Source organism: Artemia sp. Qi Xiang Cuo, chromosome 6, assembly GCF_049724085.1.
Source record: "Artemia sp. Qi Xiang Cuo chromosome 6, ASM4972408v1, whole genome shotgun sequence".
In the NCBI taxonomy this organism is placed as follows: domain Eukaryota; kingdom Metazoa; phylum Arthropoda; class Branchiopoda; order Anostraca; family Artemiidae; genus Artemia; species Artemia sp. Qi Xiang Cuo.
Genome location: NC_142799.1, coordinates 13,154,918 through 13,175,924, shown reverse-complemented (window position 1 = coordinate 13,175,924; position 21,007 = coordinate 13,154,918). Strand labels below are relative to the sequence as shown.

At 35.0% G+C, this 21,007-nt stretch overlaps 1 protein-coding gene across 2 annotated transcripts in view; it reads right to left on the bottom strand.

Annotated features, from left to right (window-relative positions):
- The window catches only part of pcm (5'-3' exoribonuclease pacman), a 221,926-nt gene that overhangs the window by 116,769 nt on the left and 84,150 nt on the right, over window positions 1-21,007 (bottom strand). For both annotated transcript variants that reach the window (XM_089090490.1, XM_089090491.1), the window contains exons 9-13: window positions 19,659-19,950; window positions 16,198-16,436; window positions 14,077-14,352; window positions 10,583-10,749; window positions 3,579-3,822 (exon numbers count right to left, since the gene is read on the bottom strand). In XM_089090490.1, the coding sequence (XP_088946616.1) occupies window positions 3,579-3,822; window positions 10,583-10,749; window positions 14,077-14,352; window positions 16,198-16,436; window positions 19,659-19,950 (1,218 nt within the window). The remainder of the gene's footprint in view (window positions 1-3,578; window positions 3,823-10,582; window positions 10,750-14,076; window positions 14,353-16,197; window positions 16,437-19,658; window positions 19,951-21,007) is intronic.

The window sequence follows — 21,007 nt, the reverse complement described above, 5'->3', positions numbered from 1 at the left end:
GGACAAGTAGAATAAAAAAAAAATATTACAAACTTTCCTTTAGTGTTTCAACCTTTAGTGCTTTCAAACTTTCCAAAAGTGTTTAGTGCTTTCAAGCTGTTTTTTTTTCTCATAAGAAACACGACCTTCCATGCCAACAGGGAGCTTAGCTCCCTGTTGGCTCTATTTAATTATTTGCGTTGTTTATATTTGTATGAAATAAAATCTATCTATCTATCTATACACATATAGATAAGTACAAATATCTATTATTAAAACCTCATCCTAATTAGGTTATTCTATGCATTTCTGTATGATAAGATCTCTGAATGTTGACCTAATTGATCATATTCTACCATGCTTAGCATAAAAGGAATATGCCAATATTCGCGTTTTTGATTTGTTACAAAGATTCACGCCAAGAATTTAAAAATAAACAAAGAATAAAGATAAAAATCACAATTCACTTATAAAGAGTCTAAATTCGCCGACCAAAAAGGACATATCTGAAGCTGCTGTAATAGATGGCTCCACTAAAATACTTGCTATAAAAAATACTTTTAAATGAAATTCACTCTTAGGAGTTAAGGGGGGGGGGGGGGGTTACCAAGAAGTCTATCAGCCTTGCCCTCCATAAAAAAGCAATGCCTTACTTAGATATAGTTCAAAATTGCTAACAAACTGCATACTAATTAAATTCAATAGACTACTTCATTAGAAAGCTTTTACATGTAAACTTGGTTTACCGACAGATGTCTTTTTCGCTAGGTGCAACAGTGTTGAGAAGTAACGAAAAAGAAAAAAATATTAAGTTGCGGGACAAAGACAAAGAGAAATTTATTAAGTTGCGGGGCCGGGACAGAGAGCCTATTCTTAATAACTTATTACAAGATGGCCTTTACAGCCTAGAATAGGCTATACCCAAAGACTTTAAACTCGAATATTAACGAAAATACTGCATACATGATAGTATATATATATATATATATATATATATATATATATATATATATATATATATATATATATATATATATATATATATATATATATATATATATATATATATATATATATATATATATATATATATATATATATATATATATATATATATATATATATATATATATATATATACATACACGTACAATGAACTGAGAAAAGTGTCAAAAAAGTTTTGCTAAGGAACCCTTCATCGATCTAAAATGCAGACACTTTATACCGAGAAAGCCAGGAATTCAACTGATCTACTGTGGAAGCTATTACCTCGTACTATCTCCTCCAATTTGCCAGACCCGAATGACATTCCTTTGTCCGAATAGATATCCCATTTTTCAAATGAATTTTCTGAGCCTGATCCTGTTTTAGAGTCACAATTTTGTGACGGGATTTACAACTTCATTGATGAGCCTCTTGACCTTGATTTTGTTGTTACTTGTGACGCTGTCATAAAAGCCATATCCCAACTCAAAAAGAAAGCGCCTTATGGGATAGATAAGGTGAGCACTCTACACATCATTAATGGAAGTTATGTATTGGTGCGTCACCTTCGCCTTCTCATGCAAATGATATCTGTTACGGGTATTGTTCCTTCCTCATTCTGCATTGGTGATCTGACGCCGATTCCCAAAAAAGGAAAATATGAGTTGCAATGTTCCTTTTTCCGTCCCATCACTGTCTCTACTACGACACGAAAACTTTTCAAGCTCCTTTTTGTTGATGAGTTAAGACAGAAATGTTACGTTCCCCCATATCAGTTCGGTTTTCAGGCTTATCTTGGCGGTTCTCATGCTCTTATAGCAGTTTTTACTGCCATTGCCGACGCTGAATCTTCGGGAGAAAGTCTGATCCTCACCAGACATGACGTTAAACGCAGGTTCCATTCCTTAATTCATTCGTCCATGCTTCTTCACATGGCAAAGCGAGGCGTAAACCCATCAGTTTTCCGTGTGGTCAGGGATTTATATAAGAATCCAAGAGTGCGTTTAAAACTCCCATCCCGTTTTACCCTGCATTCGCCCTTTACATCAATCCCAATACAATTGTATTAATTGTCGTGTGAGGCCAAACTCATTGAGTCCCTTGACTGTGCTTGTGATTCCTCAGTACCCTATCCCCGTAAAGAAAGGGGCTAGACAGGGAGCTATCACCTCCCCAACCCTGTTCAATATTAGTGTCCTGGATGCTCAGGCAAAGTGTCTTCCTTCATGCATTCTTGGGAGAATCGATATGTCTCTTATTTGTTATGCTGATGACATCTTGAATCTCACCCGTACGATCCAGCGCATTGAGCAGAATTTCAAAGATGAATTCTGAATCTTCAGAAATCTTCAAAGACGAATATTCAAAAATCGAGCTGTAATTTAATCCTGAGAATACCGAAGTCATCCTTTCCAATTGGCGAAATCCCTCTACTTCTCTCCAAAATCTGGACGGTTCTCTTGTTAAACCCGCAGACCATTTTACATACCTGGGCCTTCCAATTGGCACATCTATCGGCTACACAGGTCGATTGCTGATTTCTCATGTTGATCGCAAAATTAGCATTTCTTACGCTGGAATCGTAAAAAGCAAACTACGTTTCAACCGTTACCTTCTAGCATCCATTTACAACGCCACAACCCTTCCACATCTGTTTTACATTGCTCCTTTCTGGAAATCCTTTACAGTTACAGATAAAAAGCTCCTACGATCAATCTTCTTCAGATTTGCTAAACATCTTTTACATTTGCCCCCTTGGACAAGAAACTGTAAAATTATTCAATTGTATAAGCTGAATAACCCTAACATTAGAATTAATAAATCTCTATCCCGTTTTCAAAATAAGTTTAATCATGCATGGTCATAAATTTATTCACAATAGTTTGTTCGTATTAATGTAATGTATGTAATGAATTTTTTTTGTTGATATATTTGGATTTTCGATGTGTGTTTGTGTTTTTTTTTCTATCTTTTTGTTACTTTAGTTATTACTCCGTCTATGTACCTTTTTTTTGACGGGCAATAAATGAATAATAATAATAATAATAGATAATAGTGCGACATAAATTTAGCGAAATGTGGCCTAAGAAACTGGCATAAATTATTGTGGCTCCAAGGTTGGCAAGGAATAAATCATACTTGAACCCCAGATGCGACTCCCAGTATACATAATTGAAACCACATGTAAACTAATAGAAGAAAACTATAACCCACTGACCAACGAAATTTATTTTCTCCAACACATTCAGCCCCGTGAATAAATATTTTCTTAGAGGTCAAATTGCTTGGTATTCGGACGGAGGGCAGAGCTTGCCACTCCAAGACTTTTTCGCATCTGATCCACATTCTAGAAACTTCGACAAGAAAGAAGTGTTGGCTTAAGAATAGTCGGTTTATATATGCTTCAATAATAATGTGGTATTTTACAACTAATAAACCATTTTCTTAAAAAATATATAGGTATAAACAAATTTTTCTAATTTTTCAGCCCACGAATAATCTTAAAAAAAAAATATTGAACTAATTAAATATACATTGGTGCTTTTTAGCCTTTGATGCTTTTCATATACAAGGTGATACAAGAATTTTTTTATTCGATCTATTTTAGTACTTACTTCTTTTTCAAGAGTTACCAATCCAGCATTTCCCACAACATATGAACGACCAGATATCTTTCTGGCATAGATCAGGACATCCGTATCGCCAATTTTGATTCCAAGTCTATTGAAACAATGCTCTTGTATTGTTTTTTCCTGGAATTCCCAAGCTTGCTGTAAATCATCACTCATAGGCGTTGAGATAATTCGTCCAGTCGGATCCTTTGCAAAATGAATAGAGCGATCTGCCAGAGCGGCAACCCTGTAAATAAATGAGCACATGAGAATTGGGTTTGAGGAGGCGCTCTAAAATAAAACGGTTCGTGGCTTCATATATATATATATATATATATATATATATATATATATATATATATATATATATATATATATATATATATATATATATATATATATATATATATATATACATATAAAATTTATCTATAACTCACATCATTCAAGAACATATACCATCCGTGGAGTAATTGAAAAAAAAACTAAACTAAACATCGACATAAAACTAAACATAAAAAAAAATTAATATAGATCAACTAATAAAACGCTGACGCTAAAAACAATTAATTAAAATTATTTTGAAAAAAAAACATGAAAAAAATGAAAAAAAAAAACGAAAAAAAATTAAAAATAGTTGCTTATATCTGTGTTAACATTGTGACAAACTCCATTCATAAGAACATTTTGAAGAATTTGGCACTACTTCTTGATGAAAGTGAAATTTATTTTACAATTTACATAGATTTATATGAAAAAAAAACAATTAAAAAAATTAATATAGATCAACTAATAAAACGCTGACGCTAAAAACGCTAAAAACAACAGTTATCGCAAAAAATACTGATAAGGCAATGGTAGCACCCTAGTCTAAGCAGAGCATCATCTACAAGCATCAAAAGTAGTAGAAATAATTTATTTTTGACCCACATTATATACATCGAACCTATTATGACATCAAGGAATTAAGAAGAAGTTCATATTATTTGTGGCTAGAAGACAGACAGCGAAAATCAAGTACATACAAGCCTGCCACGTGCACTTGGCACAAAAAAAACAAAAAAAAAAAAAAAAAAAAAGCAAATAAAAATCCTACAAAAACTTCGATGAAATGTCAATTAAAAATGTCATTTAAGAAACTAACGGAAAATAATCAACTTTGTAGCAACAGAATTATGGGGGGGGGGGTGTTGGGGTTCCACCCCTGTTTCTTTTCCTTTCAGATAAATGAACTATTTTTTTTTCTTTAATTATATTTGCTTATATTGTAATTTCAAAAGACAGGTTAAATTCCCGTTACTAAGTGATAGTGGTTTTGCAATAGGTAAGCTGTGAAACAAGGTTATTTTTACTTCCTGGGTGGGAGTTCTTGAAAGATAAATCTAAGAGGCAAAATTAGGTCTGAATGAGGAGGTAGCTGATTGGCTGGGCCAATTGACGGTCCACCCATACAAACAGTGCTGTACAAATTATTATTATGTTTTAGTCTATGTTTTGACCCCGGTTGGGGAGAGAGTCTGCGTTTGGACCCCAGTCGGGGATATATATATATATTTTTGTGGTATTTGTGAGCGTATTGGAAGAAGACAAGTTAGGTATTTTCTAGAAACTGTTTACTATTTTCCGTAACCCTGGCAGAGAAGGAATAGAGCTACAAGGTACCGTCATTATTATATTGACAGGGAGGGTTGTTACCTCCAAGGAGAGAGTAGAGATTTTCTAGCCGTAACCCAAGGCGGGTACATTTGGCTTTAGAAAGTGGCCATTTGACCACTCGATCGCGTTATCATACCCTGGGACAGGGTATACTGTAAATAGGGTAGTACCAAACCCGATATTTGCAGAACCGTTGGGGTAGGAGCGGGAATCTCACTAACATTTGGGCCGATAAGGGGTTCTTCCCTTAGAGTAAGTGGCGTAGCAACCTTTTTGCACCATTTTTGCCTTTAAAAGCGGTGACCCCGCACACACACCCCAATAAGTGGTGCCAGCGGTAGCTAGCACTACGAACATTGGTGGCAGCGGCATAAGTAAACACGAACATTGGTGGCAGCAAGAACAGGAATTATTAACAGAGTTGATAATAAAAGAATTTTGCGCCTTCGAAGAGACAAGGAATTTAGCATACAAAAGTAGCCTATTGTGGTTACAGAGGCTATAGATATAAAAAATCGCAAAGAGAAATTTTTATCTGAGCTGTGCTCAGTCGGATAATAATAAGTAATTGGAAAATTTACGAATCAATATATCACGCAACTAATTAGTATTCAAAAATATAAGGCTAAAATTGCTGCGTGTCAAGACAATTTTCGCGAGAGACCGGAAGTTAAATGATAAAAGAATTTTCATTTAGACTGAAGAGGTAATTTGAAGTTAACGGAATTTTGAAATTATGTCGGACAGAGATGAGATTAACTCTAGACCAAAAAGGGCGAGTGAAGCCCATAGAAAAAGTAGGAAAATAGAGGAGGCCTTTGAGAGAGAGCACCGAGAATATATGAAACAATTACAGGATGAGAGAGATCAAATTGAAAAAGATAGTCAAGCCTATGGAATACTTCATCACAAATTGAAAATTGGAAAAAAATTTATGGACAAAATTGAAAAAGATAGACGAGAAAGAGAGAAAGATAGACAAGAAAAAGAGAAAGAGATGATACATAGAGAACGAAAAGAAGAGGCTGATAGAATAGCCAGGGAACGAAAGGAAGAGGCTGAAAGAAAAGCCAGAGAGCAACAAGAGGAGGAAGATAGGAAACAAAGAGAGAAAGAGAAAAGAGAAAAAGATGAAGAAAGCCAGTTCCGTAGGGAGGCTGATAAAAAATATTACCAGGAAGTTGCAAAAACAATTGACAGACTAATGAAAACTCATTGGGGAAATTCGTAAAGTGACATTTTATCACAAGTTATCTTTAGACTGTCAGATAGCTATAATAATTTGTCTAAGAATCAATCGCGAGAAAAAGAAAATTACCAGACATTAAACACTTTTACGGGAAAACATGATACGTTGTTGACTGCGGGGGAAGGTGGACCGGCCCATAAAACAAATTGGGACGCAGCGCCGTCCTATCAGAAAAAAGAAATGCTTGATAGTCAAAATGATGATAATCTGGTAAAAATTGATTTCTCGGAGCCTTTTTCTAAAAATTGCCAAAATAAAGAAAAGAAAATAACCTACAAAAGATCGAATTGGGCTATAGCACATAATCAAGGAAATATTGACGAGTTTGTGAGATCACATAAAATAGAAGGAAAATTAAGCGGAAAATTTACCGAAATGGTAATTGACTCAGGGAGTGAGCAAACTTTTGTGCGGATGGACCTAATTAAAAAGACGGAAATAGACCATAAAATAATATTACAACATTATGTTATTATGGAGATAAGAACCAATGCCCGTCTGCTTGGTTAATAATATAATTTACAAGGAACGACGGTGCGGTCCAGAGAAAAACGATAAAAGTAGGGTTAGCACCTATGCTAGCAGTGGATGTTTTAGTTGGAGGAGACCTTGGAGATATCGTTGCAGAAAATAGAAAACTTGAGAACACTTTTAATGAATATGAGACGCTAACAAGTACAGGCCAAAATGAAACACTGATTGTACCAGAGAATAAGGAGACGAAATTTATTGTACGCGCTTTTCCGCGTAAAAATTGAGAAATTTTAGTACAATATGAAAAGCCAGATGTCGGAATTCAGTTCCCATTTGATAACGAACTATTTGTTTCTGCGGTAAAAATAAAGAAGACTAGAAGAGAGAAAAGAAAGATTAAACGGACCTACAATGAAGTTATGCAGTCAAAGATGGTGGACATTGGAGTCCAAATCAGATTTAACGATGATTTAGTATTTTGCGAGAATGACAGAGTTGAGAAAAGTACAGATGAAAAGAAGAATGCAAAGAAGAGACAACATTTGGAGATTCAGCCTGCAGTGGCGAAAAATAAAAAAATGTTGGATGGGCTTGGCCTTGAAAACATAAACAATAGGGGGAAAAATAATATGTCGGATGGGTTGTGCCTTGAAAACATAGATATTAAGGGGGAAAAAGAGGTCAAAGACCCATGGAGAATAAAAGGAGATGGTTACAAAGGAGAGATGAATGACCTACAACGAGTTGGGGGAGAGTTGGGAGATATTGAATGTCGAGTCGGATTGGAAAAGTTTGGAAATGAATCTGAAATTAGTATTATCAATTCAAAAGATATGTTGATCCTTTATGAGGGGGAGGAATCCTTTGGGGAAGATCCCCTGCGGGAAATTGCAAAAGATAGCCCTTTTCCTCAATGCACAACTGGTGGACAAGTTGTGATCCCTTTACCGAGATTTCGCCTTTCTGATCTGGAGTCCATGGGGGATACTATCTCTCAGTCACTTCATTTTCCACCCAAACCTTAGTCCAGTAACCCTATTCGTAGCTGTTATTGTTCATGGGAATCGACAATTATTTCCGGCAAATTGTATTCAGTGGGAGATGTATCCAAGTTCTATCTTCAATTAGCTTCAACGCATGAACGCATATTAATTATCCCAGGGGAGGGAACCCAGAAAAAAGGCGATTCATGGTTCGCGAAAAATTTTACTTCATTTCCAGTACCCTTATCGTTTTCACAGGCCTTTGTATTTTCGGCCTTAGATTATTTGAAATTTTGCCAAGGGGCAAATTACTTTTTTATTGAGATGGGGGGTTGTTTCCACAGATGAAAATTAAGAGGCTAGCGCAGCTAAATTTTTAACGAAGGCCGGCATCATCATATGTGCCAGAAACTGATTCTTTACTTCCCTCAAATGCAAACTCGGGAGAGTGAGATAATTTGTTGTTTTGGATTGTGCTGCACACAGTCATTACCTACGAATCTTGAAGACTTCAACTTGCAAAATCTAAGGCGGATGCTATATAATTTAGACCATCGTTGTTCTACAGTAGAGACGTGGTGAGGACGACCGTTCCTGGGCCAAGTGTTGGAAGTAGCAGCACAGACACTGGTGGAAGAGAGAAGGCAAATAATTTGTAAAGTTGAAGTTAAGTGTTTATGGTTGTAAGGGTGGACCACGATAGCGCGTGGGCGGTCATTTATCTTACGGGGGAGGTGTTGGGGTTCCACCCTTGTTTCTTATCCTTTCAGATAAATGAACTATTTTCGTTTCTTTAATTACATTTGCTTATAGTGTAACTTCAAAAGAGAGGTTAAATTCCCGTTACTAAACGAAATGGATTTTGCAATAAGTAAGCTGCGAAGCAAGTTCATTTTTACTTCCTGGTTCGGAGTCATTGATAGAAAGATCTAAGAGGCAAAATCAGGTTTGAATTAGGAGGTATCTGATTGGCTGGGCCAATTGACGGTCCCACCCATACAAACAGTACTGTACAAATTATTATTATCTTTTAGTCTATGTTTTGACCCCGGTTGGGGAGAGAGTCTGCGTTTGGACCCCAGTCGGGGATATATATATTATTGTGGTTTTTGTGACCCTTTTTGGAAGAATACAAGAAAGGTATTTTCTACAAACTGTGTACTATTTTCCGTAACCCAGGCAGGGTAGGAATAGAGCTACAAGGTACCGTCATTATTATATTGACAGGGAGGGTTGTTACCTCCAAGGAGAGAGTAGAAATTTTCTAGCTGTAACCCAAGACGGGTACATTTGGCTTTAGAAAGTGGCCATTTGACCACTCGATCGCGTTATCATACCCTGGGACAGGGTATACTGTAAATTGGGTAGTACCAAACCCAATATTTGCAGAACCGTTGGGGTAGAAGCGGGAATCCCACTAACATTTGGGCCGACAAGGGGTTCTCCCCTTCGAGTAAGTGGCATAGCAACCGTTTGCGCCATTTTTGCCTTTAAAAGTGGTGACCCCGCACACACACCCCAATAAGTGGTGCCAGCGGTAGCTAGCACTACGAACATTGGCGGCAGCGGCATAAGTAAACACGAACAGGGGGTGTATCAGAATTATTCGCTCAGATAACGAAACACCTTGGTTTTATCCTCAAGTTTACACACTTCGAGCATTTCATCTGTTTCAAATCTACTTTGTCAGGACCCAAGAAAAAAAATCCTCTGGAACAATCATGGGAGAAACTAAATGCTACACAAAATTAAGTTAAATGATAATTTCAACTATTAAACATAAATCAATATGATTTAATAGGAATTACGCTAATAGGATAAATATATGCTTCCAATAAAATAAAGTTGAAAGGGCAAATTTACAAAGCTTCACTAACATAGAACAATTCAATAAACATAATTTGGGAAGACTACAAAATAAATCTTTTGCAGTTGAACACTTATTTTAGAAGGGGTAGGATTACTCCTCGTTTTATAAAGCTGAGCGCAACCTGTACCCTCGGATACTTAAATAATTAAGTTTTATTTACGAATTCATAAATCTGTATGCGTTTCAAGTTTTTTCTTCGTTTTTTTTTTTATCAAATTTACACAAGGCTGTCTAAGGGAGAAATTCTTTAGGACAATTTTCGGGGGTGAGGTCCTTTAGAACAGCCTTTGAACGGGAGGGGGGGGGGGGAGGGGGATTACCTTAACCATTTTATACTTATGCAAAAAAGTGTAAGTCTTCAAAATAATTAGGAAAACAATGCTTAGGCATTAGTTAAGGAAATACAATTATACTTTCTTTTAGTGGACATAAGTATTGTAATAAGTACAAAATCTAAGATATAAGATTTTAGTAAGAGTAAGGTGTAGGCATAAGGCATAATGATAATACAGTAAAATAGGTTTGATGCCGCATAATCACAAACAACTCAGAAACTAGACGAAAAGTATAATTTCTTCTACTCTCTTTCATGTTTACGTTGCGTTCCGTGCCATTCATTAACATATGTTTTTTTTAGAAATTTCGAACGGTATAAATACTTAAAATAGAGAAAATCTAGATGCATTTTTCAAAATTCAGGGGACAACTGTCCCCCCTAAGGTATAAGGTACAAATTTCCAAGATAATTAGGCAAAAATGGAGAAAGCAAACTTACTTGGCTTCTGTAAGATGGGGCCATTCAATAAAGATAACTGAGTCTATAAGTTTCTCTGCTAAGGCCTTCAAATCTGTGAATTTCTTTTTCTCCAGGAGTTCCAAAATCGTGTTTTCACCCATTGAAGCCTGTTGGAAAACCTTTACTTTTGCATGCTTCAAATAAGACTGGAATTAGAAAAAATAAAATATTTAGAAAATAACATTTAGAATTCGTACGGAGATTGTGTGGGTCCTGGGCTGTTTCAACCTAGCTGTTATACAATCATGGTGGAAGGTGTCATCACTAAAGATCAAGCCTGGGGTAGCATCAATGCTATGAATAAAGGAAGAAGAACAAAATAAGAATAAAGGAATAAAGGGAGAGATCTCCGTCCGGTATTTTGTCACATAATTTTTTGTATTTTTGTCATATAAAATCGTTAAATTTGTGAGTCATCTTTGACCAGTCTGAATGTTCAATTACTTCCAAATCTTATCAGTATATACGCTTCCAATGGCAGTATAATAACATAACATCAAATTCACCCTCTTATGTATCCCCCCCTTGTACAAATCAGACAACATAAACGGATGATTGGACACAGCAGAAAGTATAAAACAAACACTATTATACAAGATGTGATACCGCACCCGGTAAGATACTTGCCTCTGGCTGGTAACTTAGGTTCGTATCTTCGATAAATCAAATTCAATTAGAAGACTAAAAAGTCGAAAATAATTAATATAAATATACAAGCTTAAGCTTAATAAATTTATATATTTGAAATCAGCACAAACAGCCTATTCTTTTGATGTATTTATTGTTACCAAAATTCTATTTTCGAGTTTCGGTTAATGTTGGTCCGAATCGCTCATTACTTGCAGTTCGTATGCGTATTAATTCTTATTACGCACCCTTTTCCTGTCCATCATCAATGGTTACATTTCTAATCTCTGAATAAAAAAAGAGTATCAGTATTATCAAACCTCCTCCTTTAAATCAGCAACTATAATCACCTTAAACCTTGGTGTCAAACTTTTTTAGCTTAACTTTAGATAACAGAAATCTTTTCTTCAATTAAAAAAAAATAGTAAACGTACAATTTATTTTCACAAAAGCTCTTCTTAACAGGTAATTAGCTAAACATTAAACTTGATACGAGTAAATTAAATCCAAAATGACCAAATTGGACTGGATGCAAACACATCTTATTGCAATTAGTTTTGTTAGGAATAACGAGTATTTTTTTTAAGTTAGTTGCAATTTTAAAAGAAAAGTAAAAGAGAGAGAAGAGAGAGGGACCATCAAACAGTTCGGGGTAACGAACTGTAATTAAGGAGCGACTCGGCTCAATAGCAACCGAAACTAAAAAACGGAATTTTGATACCAATAGATACATCAGAAGAATCAGATTTGCATGGTGATTTCAAATATATAAGTTTCATCAAGTTTAGTCTAGTCCATAAAAAGTTACACGCCTGAGAAAATGTGCCTTATTTTTGAAAAAAGGGGAAAACACCCCATAACAGTCACAGAACCTTAATGAAAATCACACCATCAGATTCAGCGTATCAGAGAACCCTACTAAAGAAGTTTCAAGCTCCTATCTGCAAAAATGTGAAATTTTGTATTTTTTGCCCAGAACAAAGATCACGGATGCGTGTTTATTAGTTGATTTTTTTGTTTTTTTTTAGGGGTGATCGTATCAACCCAATGGTCCTAGAATATTACGGGAGGGCTCATTCGAACGGAAATTACAAGTTCTAGTTCCCTTTTTAAGAGACCACAAAAAATGGAGGGCAACTAGGCCCCCTCTCACGCTAATTTTTCCCCCGATCAAAATTTTGAGATAGAAATTTTGTTCAGCATGGTCGAAAAATACAATAGCTACGTCTTTGAGGATGACTTAATCCCCTCACAGTCCCCGGGGGAGGGTCTGCAAGTTATGAACTTTGCCCAATGTTTACATATAGAATTGGTTATTGGGAAGTATACAAAAGTCTTCAGGGGGGATTTTTCTGGTAGTTGGGGATGGGGGGGGGTCGGGGGTTACGAGGGAGGATTTTTCCATGGAGGAATTTTTCATGGGGGAAGGGACATTACTATGAAGGGGCGCCGGATACCCCAGCATTATTTAAAAACAATCAGAAATTAAATATAAAAAAAAACAATTTTTTCAACTGAAAGTAAGGAGCAACATCAAAACTTAAAACGTACAAAAAAAACTGAAGTTTTGTTGTACTTTCATCAGAGCTATTTATTCCAATACACGGCATTTTTGATTAAGAGTTCATTTTAAATCAATTAGAACAAAATTCGAACTTTGGCGGAAAGAGTATGGCATTGACTAGCGGGCGAACCCCCTAATATATTCAATAAAAATATACGAATAAAGAAGTTTTTTACGTAAGTTAATTCGTAAGTTAAGTTAGAACAAAATTTCGAGAAAACCATTTAGTCAAAAAAAGAAAAATTAATATGCAAATTGCGTTTTAATTATTCATGTACGGTGAGCCAAAATCAAAGCTGCAGTAATTCAAAAACGTTCAGAAATTAAAGAAAAAAACAAGTTTTTTTTTAACTGAAAGTAAGGAGCGACATTGAAACTTAAAACGAACAGAAATTATTCCGTATACGAAAGGGGATGTCCCCTCCTCAACACCTCGCTCTTCACGCAAAAGTTTGACTCTGTCTCACCACTCTATACAATAAAACATTTAATGTCGCTCCTTACTTTGAGTTGAAAAAACTTGTTATTTTATGAAAAATGTAACTCTACAAATGCAACTGTTGGACAAAAAACCCGAGCAGAGGAATCTTTATCACTCTCTAACTCATAAGACAACACTACCTTTCCACTTATAAATGAAATAAAAGTACTAAAAAATAGAAATAGGGCCAATGGATAGACAATCATCATAGAACTACTAGGAGCCTTTTAGTTCATTTTAGGAATATATATATATGTTTAGTTATGCGGACGGTTTTGTAGAGAGATACAGAAAAAACTCTCTGGATTTCCGCTAAAAACCTCAATCCAGAGGTTACAAGCCACTTCCAGTATATATTAATGGCTCTTATTTATTATTTTTTTTTTAGTGACAGTACCAAATACTTTGTCGTAATGAACTGTAATTAACCAATGATTCGTGCCAATAGTAACCGAACTCTAAAGAAAGGAGTTTAATAGTACTATATACATCAAAGGAATCTGATTTTCAGGATCATTCCCAATATGGATAATTTATTAAGTTTAAGAGCAACCGCGAACAAATAGCTTGGCTCCATTTTAAAATATAGTACATAAATATAAGCTAGTTGGTCTGACGCATTTTTGGCCCAATCATGTCTGGTCTCTCCTACTTCCTATGAAATAAATAGACCTCAACGTATTCAAAAAAGACGAGGGCCTACTAGAGGATCCCTTCTCCCCTTCCATTTCATTCTCATCCAGATATCATGCACATGCTTACGTTTTGGCAATAGCAATAAAAGAATAAACAGTTCAATACCTTGAATTGTAAATGCTTAAGGGTTGGGAACCCTTGAACATGCAGACTAAGGTTGATACCCGGACACAATCCTCTCTGTATTTTCGAAGGTTCGATAGCCAGCTCTTCTCTATAAACGTCTGTACGTCGGGCATGATTGTTCATTACTGGTGAAAAATATTTTGGAGCATTATAGCGGCCCAGATTAGCTGGGTCATAGACATAAACGTGCATTGGTCCGTGCCTATTTCTCTTCTTTTCTTCGTCCGTCAACAAGTGTTCGCGCTCTTCCATAGCCTATATAAAGGATAATATAATAAAGTGATATGAAAAATAGCATATATAAGAATAGCTAGCCAGACATGGTAAAGAAAAAAAACAACAAATACTCTTGATCAATCATTTTTAATCAATTATAAACTGCAGTTAAGTCCTTTATTATTGACTTTAAGTTTCATAAAGGTGAACTGACCCAGTTCTGGGCTTATTTTCAAACATAAACGAAACATTCTATTAGCTACCCCTTTGCAATAAAAGCATAACCATTTCGCTTTAAGATGAATCGACCTAAAAGAAAATAAGAAAATATCACATCTGAATCAGGACATGAATTCTGGATTCAAAAGAACAAAGAATCTGCCTATTTTTCTAAGTTTTATTATAAACCCACACTGGGAGGCGACCTGAAAAAATGTAGATATTGGGCAAATTTGAATTCATTACACTTATTAATCAAAATATGACCGGCCTTAATGTAACACATAGACATTGTGGTGGTTTTTCGCCATTTTTTCCACACATGGCAATCATGCGTCGGTACACTCTCATTCAAAAATTTATTATTTTGGTTTATCAATTAAAGAAGCAGGCGATTTAATTTTTGTAATTTTCTTTTCTTATCACAATTATCCAATTCTTTATAATATTCTCTAAGTCGAAGTTTTTTCTGGTTCTGACTAACATATATTCCCTGGTATTGTTATCTGACATGATCACAATCTAACAAGAAATAAGAGGTTACTTAGAACATATAACCACTGAAGGAATTTACGTAAACTGATCAACTCGAGTCTTAAAAAAAGGCTGCCTTAAATATGTTGAAGATAAAATGCATGTAGAAGATACAACTTCATAAGAAGAAGAAATATGGAAAGTTAAGGATATTTTTTCTAATCTACTTCAATCAAGTGACTGAGTAACCTTATATCTTTTTAGTGAAGCACATATCTCAAATTAATACAAATAATGGCTATAACAATATGAGTTTCGATCACCAATCTGTAGACCCAAGTCGCAAAAAGCCTCGCCTATTTGGTCCTATATAAAAATCCAATATCTACATAGGTTTCTCTCATGCAAAGTTACCAATTTAAGAGTCTCTCTGATACAAAGTTACCACTCTCCTATATAAAAATCCGATATCTACATAGCTCTCTGATACAAAGTTACCACTTTAAGATTTTGAAGTATTTATAATCAGTTTCTCGTCTTCATTAAAAGTAATCAATCCTTTTTTGCACGATAAATTCGTATAAATGGAAACGAACACTTCCCTACTACACTTCCCTTACAACCCTTGTCCTGAGGGCTCTGAGGGGGTTATCATCCTCAAAGACCTAATTTCCAACATTTCAAAACAACTTCAAAACGAACACTTCAAAACTAAACTGCACCCAAGCCAGGGGCGATTCAACTTCTCTAAACCCACTACTGCCCACGATACCTCAGTAAAACAGTGCATAAGTGCGGGCCCTCTGAAAAGCGGGGGATTTGCTAGGTTTTCCAGAGAAATTGCCTACGGATTACTTGGGTACCCAACTGACTGACCGTATCTGTGGAGAACCGCATCGCCTAATTTCAGTTGTGGGTGTTTGTCATATTCAAATGAACTCTCTTTCTTTCTGTCTCTTCTTTTCTTCTTTCTTATTTTTTCCTCTTTATTTGTGTGAGTAGATGTTTTGCATATGTATTTAAATGATGAATAGTTTAATATTAGAAAGTTTTATTTCGTGATCACCCTCCTTTACGGGCCATATAGCCTTTGCAGAGATCTGTCATTGTGTTAACATGTCTTTTTGTTAGAACATTGTAAACATTGTCTTTTTGGTTGAAATATGTATATTATATAATCGGCAAAGTTACCTTAATCAGTTTCTCTTCTTCAATAAAAGGAATCAATACAACTGCTTCCCAATCTTGTTTCTTCCCATTGAGATCCGTTTCAAAATCCGTGGGATAAAAGTCTAATATCGAAGACTGAGGACTAGTCATCAAATATTGAAAGGCTTCTGGCAATAGCTTTTTACTGGCAGCAGGAAGGACTCCAAGTAGTTGCTGGTAGGGCAGAAAAGGCTTGCCAAGTTCAAACGTGAGCTTTAATTCTAAAATAAGTAATAAGTAAAATACGTCATTATTGACAATTTCTCTCAGAGGCGGTTTTAGGAGGAGGGACAGAAGGGGCACTTGCTCCAGGAGCACAAAAATTTCAAATAAATAGCCTAACGGTTACAATCATTATGTATTTTTTGAAATTTCATTTCTATTAACATAAAGCAGAGGACGCAGTTAATAAATGAAAATAATTAATAAACTATTAATTAATTAATAAAACAACAATAAATTAAAAAATTAAATAATAGTAATTAAATTAAAATTATTAAATAATACTTAAATAACTTTGTTAATAAACTAAAGAATTAATCAATAATTAATTAATAAATTGGAAATAATTTTGTTAATAAATATTTTTTTTTTAATTTGGCCTGAAAATATTAAGACAAAGGGGGGGAGGGGGCTAATCAAGATTTTGTCCCAAGCGCAAGAGAGGTCAGAACCACCACTGCTTTCTATTATTCCCTTGTCACTCTTGTTAGTTTTCCCTTAGGATGGGTTGAAAGGAGAAAATTGAAAAAAAAGAAAATAGAAAGGAGTATTTTTTATGTGGTTTTCATTTTTGAAAATATCAAATTAAAGTTTTTCTTCCATGTTCTTAGGGTCATGCTGCATATAGTTATGCACGGGTTAAATTGCATTGGATGGATTCTTGCTAATGTGCCTTTTACTATAGCCCGAGTTGGGGCTTACAATTAGTGGTAAGTAAAAGTAAATAAGTGAGTAAATATAAATTATCTAAGTAAAAGGAAGTCATTTTTTTTTTATTTGTTTTATTTTTTGTCTCTTGTTTGTTTTATGAAGAATTATTTACATTGTAACGGCAAAGGCTCCCTAGAGCCTATTGGCAAACCATTTTTACATTTTTTTTTTATAATTAAGTGGTTCTTCTTCTTCTTAAAAAAAAAAAAAAAAAAAAAAAAAAAAAAAAAAAAAAAAGAAGAATATCGAAGGTGCTATATCTGACAGACTTGAAGTCATGTTCTCACACGTACTTAACTTCAATTTCAAATGTGCCACAAAAATGGATATCAAAGGTACCACATCTGATGGACGTTAAATCATGTTCTCATACATACTTAGTTTGAAATCACACTCTAACCATCTTTATTTTCGACCAATCAGCTAATCAATCTTTTTTGTAAACAGTGCCACTTACTTAAATGTGGCAATGCCAAGAGCCATGAATGTCCAAGTGCGTACACAGAAAGACATTTGGCTAGTTTTTCCAAACAGCAAAATAGGAAAAGCAAAATTACTTCAAAAATATTTCAACGGTACACTCAACAACGTCTACGCAGTACAAAACAATAAACAGAATAAAACAAATACAATTTTAGGTACGAACTTAACCATTATAAAGCTAAGCCCAGACTAGTCGAAAAACAATTAGGCAGTTATACAGTCAGATAACTTTATCCAAACCACTAAGGAAATTGAGCCTTTACTTGTCAGTGAAACCTTTTACTTAAAAAAGAAAAGAAAATTGTGAGTTTTCAATTTTTTTTTCAGCCCATTGCTTCAAGTTGCTAACATCTTTTTTCTCTGATTTCTACTTTTTTCAGAATGTCATGAAAGATAGAAAATGTTCAAAAATCTCCCACTTAAATTACTCAGAGATAAACACTGTCCTGGACCAGAAAAATATCAGAAGTCACCAAGTCCCTTCTTCCGTTATAAATCGCAATTTGTAGACATCGCGTTCAAAGTAAGAATCTGCAGCAGTTGTTATTTTCGGCAGTATAAACACCTCAAACAATACATCTTTTTGGTCCCTCTAAATACAGTTTCTATAACCGTTGCAGTTGTTGAACCTTGATTCCGTTTTTAGGTTAGTTTGGGGATTGTCTGTCCATCTATTGTTATGATTGTTGTTTTGTTTCAGGCGTTTCGTACGGATCCCAAATCTCATGGCTTTCAGCTTTTCCTTTAGTTCTATCAAACAACGAGTTGTTATTTTCGGCAGTATAAAAACCTCAAGCAATACATCTTTTTGGTCCCTCTAAATACAGTTTCTATAACCGTTGCAGTTGTTGAACCTTGATTCGGTTATTAGGTTAGTTTGGGGATTGTCTGTCCATCTATTGCTATGATTGTTGCTTTGTTTCAGGCGTGTCGTACGGAACCCAAATCTCATGGCTTTCATCTTTTCCTTTAGTTATATCAGACAACGAGTTGTTATGTTCCAGGTTGTTATTTTCGGCAGTATAAACACCTCAAACAATACATCTTTTTGGTCCCTCTAAATACAGTTTCTATAACCGTTGCAGTTGTTGAACCTTGATTCGGTTATTAGGTTAGTTTGGGGATTGTCTGTCCATCTATTGTTATGATTGTTGTTTTCTTTCAGGCGTGTCGTATGGAACCCAAATCTCATGGCTTTCATCTTTTCCTTTAGTTCTATCAGACAACGAGCTTAAAAAACAAAACAAACCCTGGCTTACACTCTGTTCAGATAACTTATACTCTAATCTCGCGCAACTTATACTCTAATATCGCGTAGCTTATACTAGATCGGAGGAAAACTGTTTTGCCCCCAACACCAATTCTAGGCCATCTTACCCCCTCTCCCCACCACCAACAAAACTTTCCACGATGTTTCCCCTCGATCCCCTAGCTTTGAGATAAACCAGGACAGACTTATCAAAACTATAACTCTGGAAACAATCATTTACAAAAGAATAGATTCCCCCCCTCCCTTGTTTGTCCATCTATACATGCCAAATGGTCTAAAATAATTTTTTTTTCTCCACAAATGCAACGTTTAGCCAATAATGAATTTATTCTAATAAAAAGCCTAATTAGAACCTGAACCGATCTTGAGACCAAGAGTCTAATATTGTACCACCAGAGCCAGCCGCAAGGCCGTACCCAGGATTTTTATCGGAGGGGTTTTACTCAACAATTTTTTCGTGGGGGGGGGGGGGGTTAAACAAAAAAAAAAAAAAACGCAAACAAACTTTGTTTATGTCCATTTTTGTTACGTTTTTACGAGTCAAAAAATTCTTTCTGGAGGAGTTCAAACCCCCCTAACGCCCCCCGCTGGGCACGGCCCTGGCCAGCCGTGCTTGCTATTTGGTTTTACGTCTTTGATGCATTAATATACACAAATAAAGAGGCTCTTATAAATAGGTTTGCTTTTCACCGTTGTTAATTGTATATAGTAGACAGATAGACAAGCTTGATAACAGATATAAGAAAGAAGTAACTACCTTCAAAGGCTTTTACATCAGAGACGTAAGGGGCATAATGATGAGGAAAATACCATGACCAAGAAGAAACCCCATCATAATAATATGCCAAATTCCATTGTATGGCTCTCACATAATTTTCTGCTTGATTTTTCAAATATAAATCGCCACCATCACCATCCATCTTCTCTTCATAATACTCCGTCTTATGACGTCTAAATTCAGTATTGAAATCATCAGCTGGGTCTTTTTCCGATTCTTCATCTTCAGAACTTAAAAACTCACGATTTTCAGCTTCTTTTTTCTTTAAAAACTAAAAAAAGGAGAAAGAATATAATTCAACAAAATACAACACAATACAGAACCCATATCAGAATTGAACGAATGGTTTGTATTACCCATCATTAAGTAAACAGATTTACAAAGATGGAGTATGAAAAAAAGAAAAAAGAGATATTTTTAACAGAAGTGAACAACCAAATTAGTGCACCACTAGTGGAGTCCTATGGCACAGTAGTGTGGTACGGATCTAATGTGCACTTGAATCGACTAATTCTATCACTAATCACTAAAAAGAGTCCGTTATTTTATATTTTTCTGAGACAGGCGTAATCTTCATCCACAGAGGGATCAAAATTTTACCGTTCCACTTTAAGGAAGAAATACTTTTTAATATTTACAAATCACGTATGTTCAATTTTATGAACATTGACATTCTTCAACAGTTTAAGAAACATTGAAAAGCACATAGTGTGATAAAAAATTTTTTTCCCATACTCTTATAAAAAGATTTACCCCAATTAAAATTGTCAAAATGTAATATCATTTAGATCCACCCGAAAACTGTACGTTTAACCATTGCCAAAAGGTTAGTGGAATTTTTTTTATCTACTAATCACTACAAACAGCTCGCTATTTTATATTTTTCTGAGACAGGTGTAATCTTTATCCACAGAGGGAGATTCAAAATGTATTTTCCATACTTGAAGAATTTTGAACGGATAGTATGTTTATCCTTTTCAATCAGAATAATCCAGAAAAGAGAAACCGCTAGAACGTGTGGTGTTACAAAAGCGCAATAAAGCATGGGAAGGACAAAGCGATGGTACGTATATTTACAACAAACCAGCATATTGTATCCTTTGCGAACTTTCTCAGAGACGTGCGAGGTCAGTAAAGATAATTTACTTATTAAGATCATGTATGACATTCATCAAAACTGGAAGAGCTTAATTGGGTATTTTAATCACCCGATAACTATATATTATTTTGTGGAGCAGTCCTGTTTACCTATTAACTAACACTGAAAGGGTAATAGTTAGAACTGAATAATATATATATATATATATATATATATATATATATATATA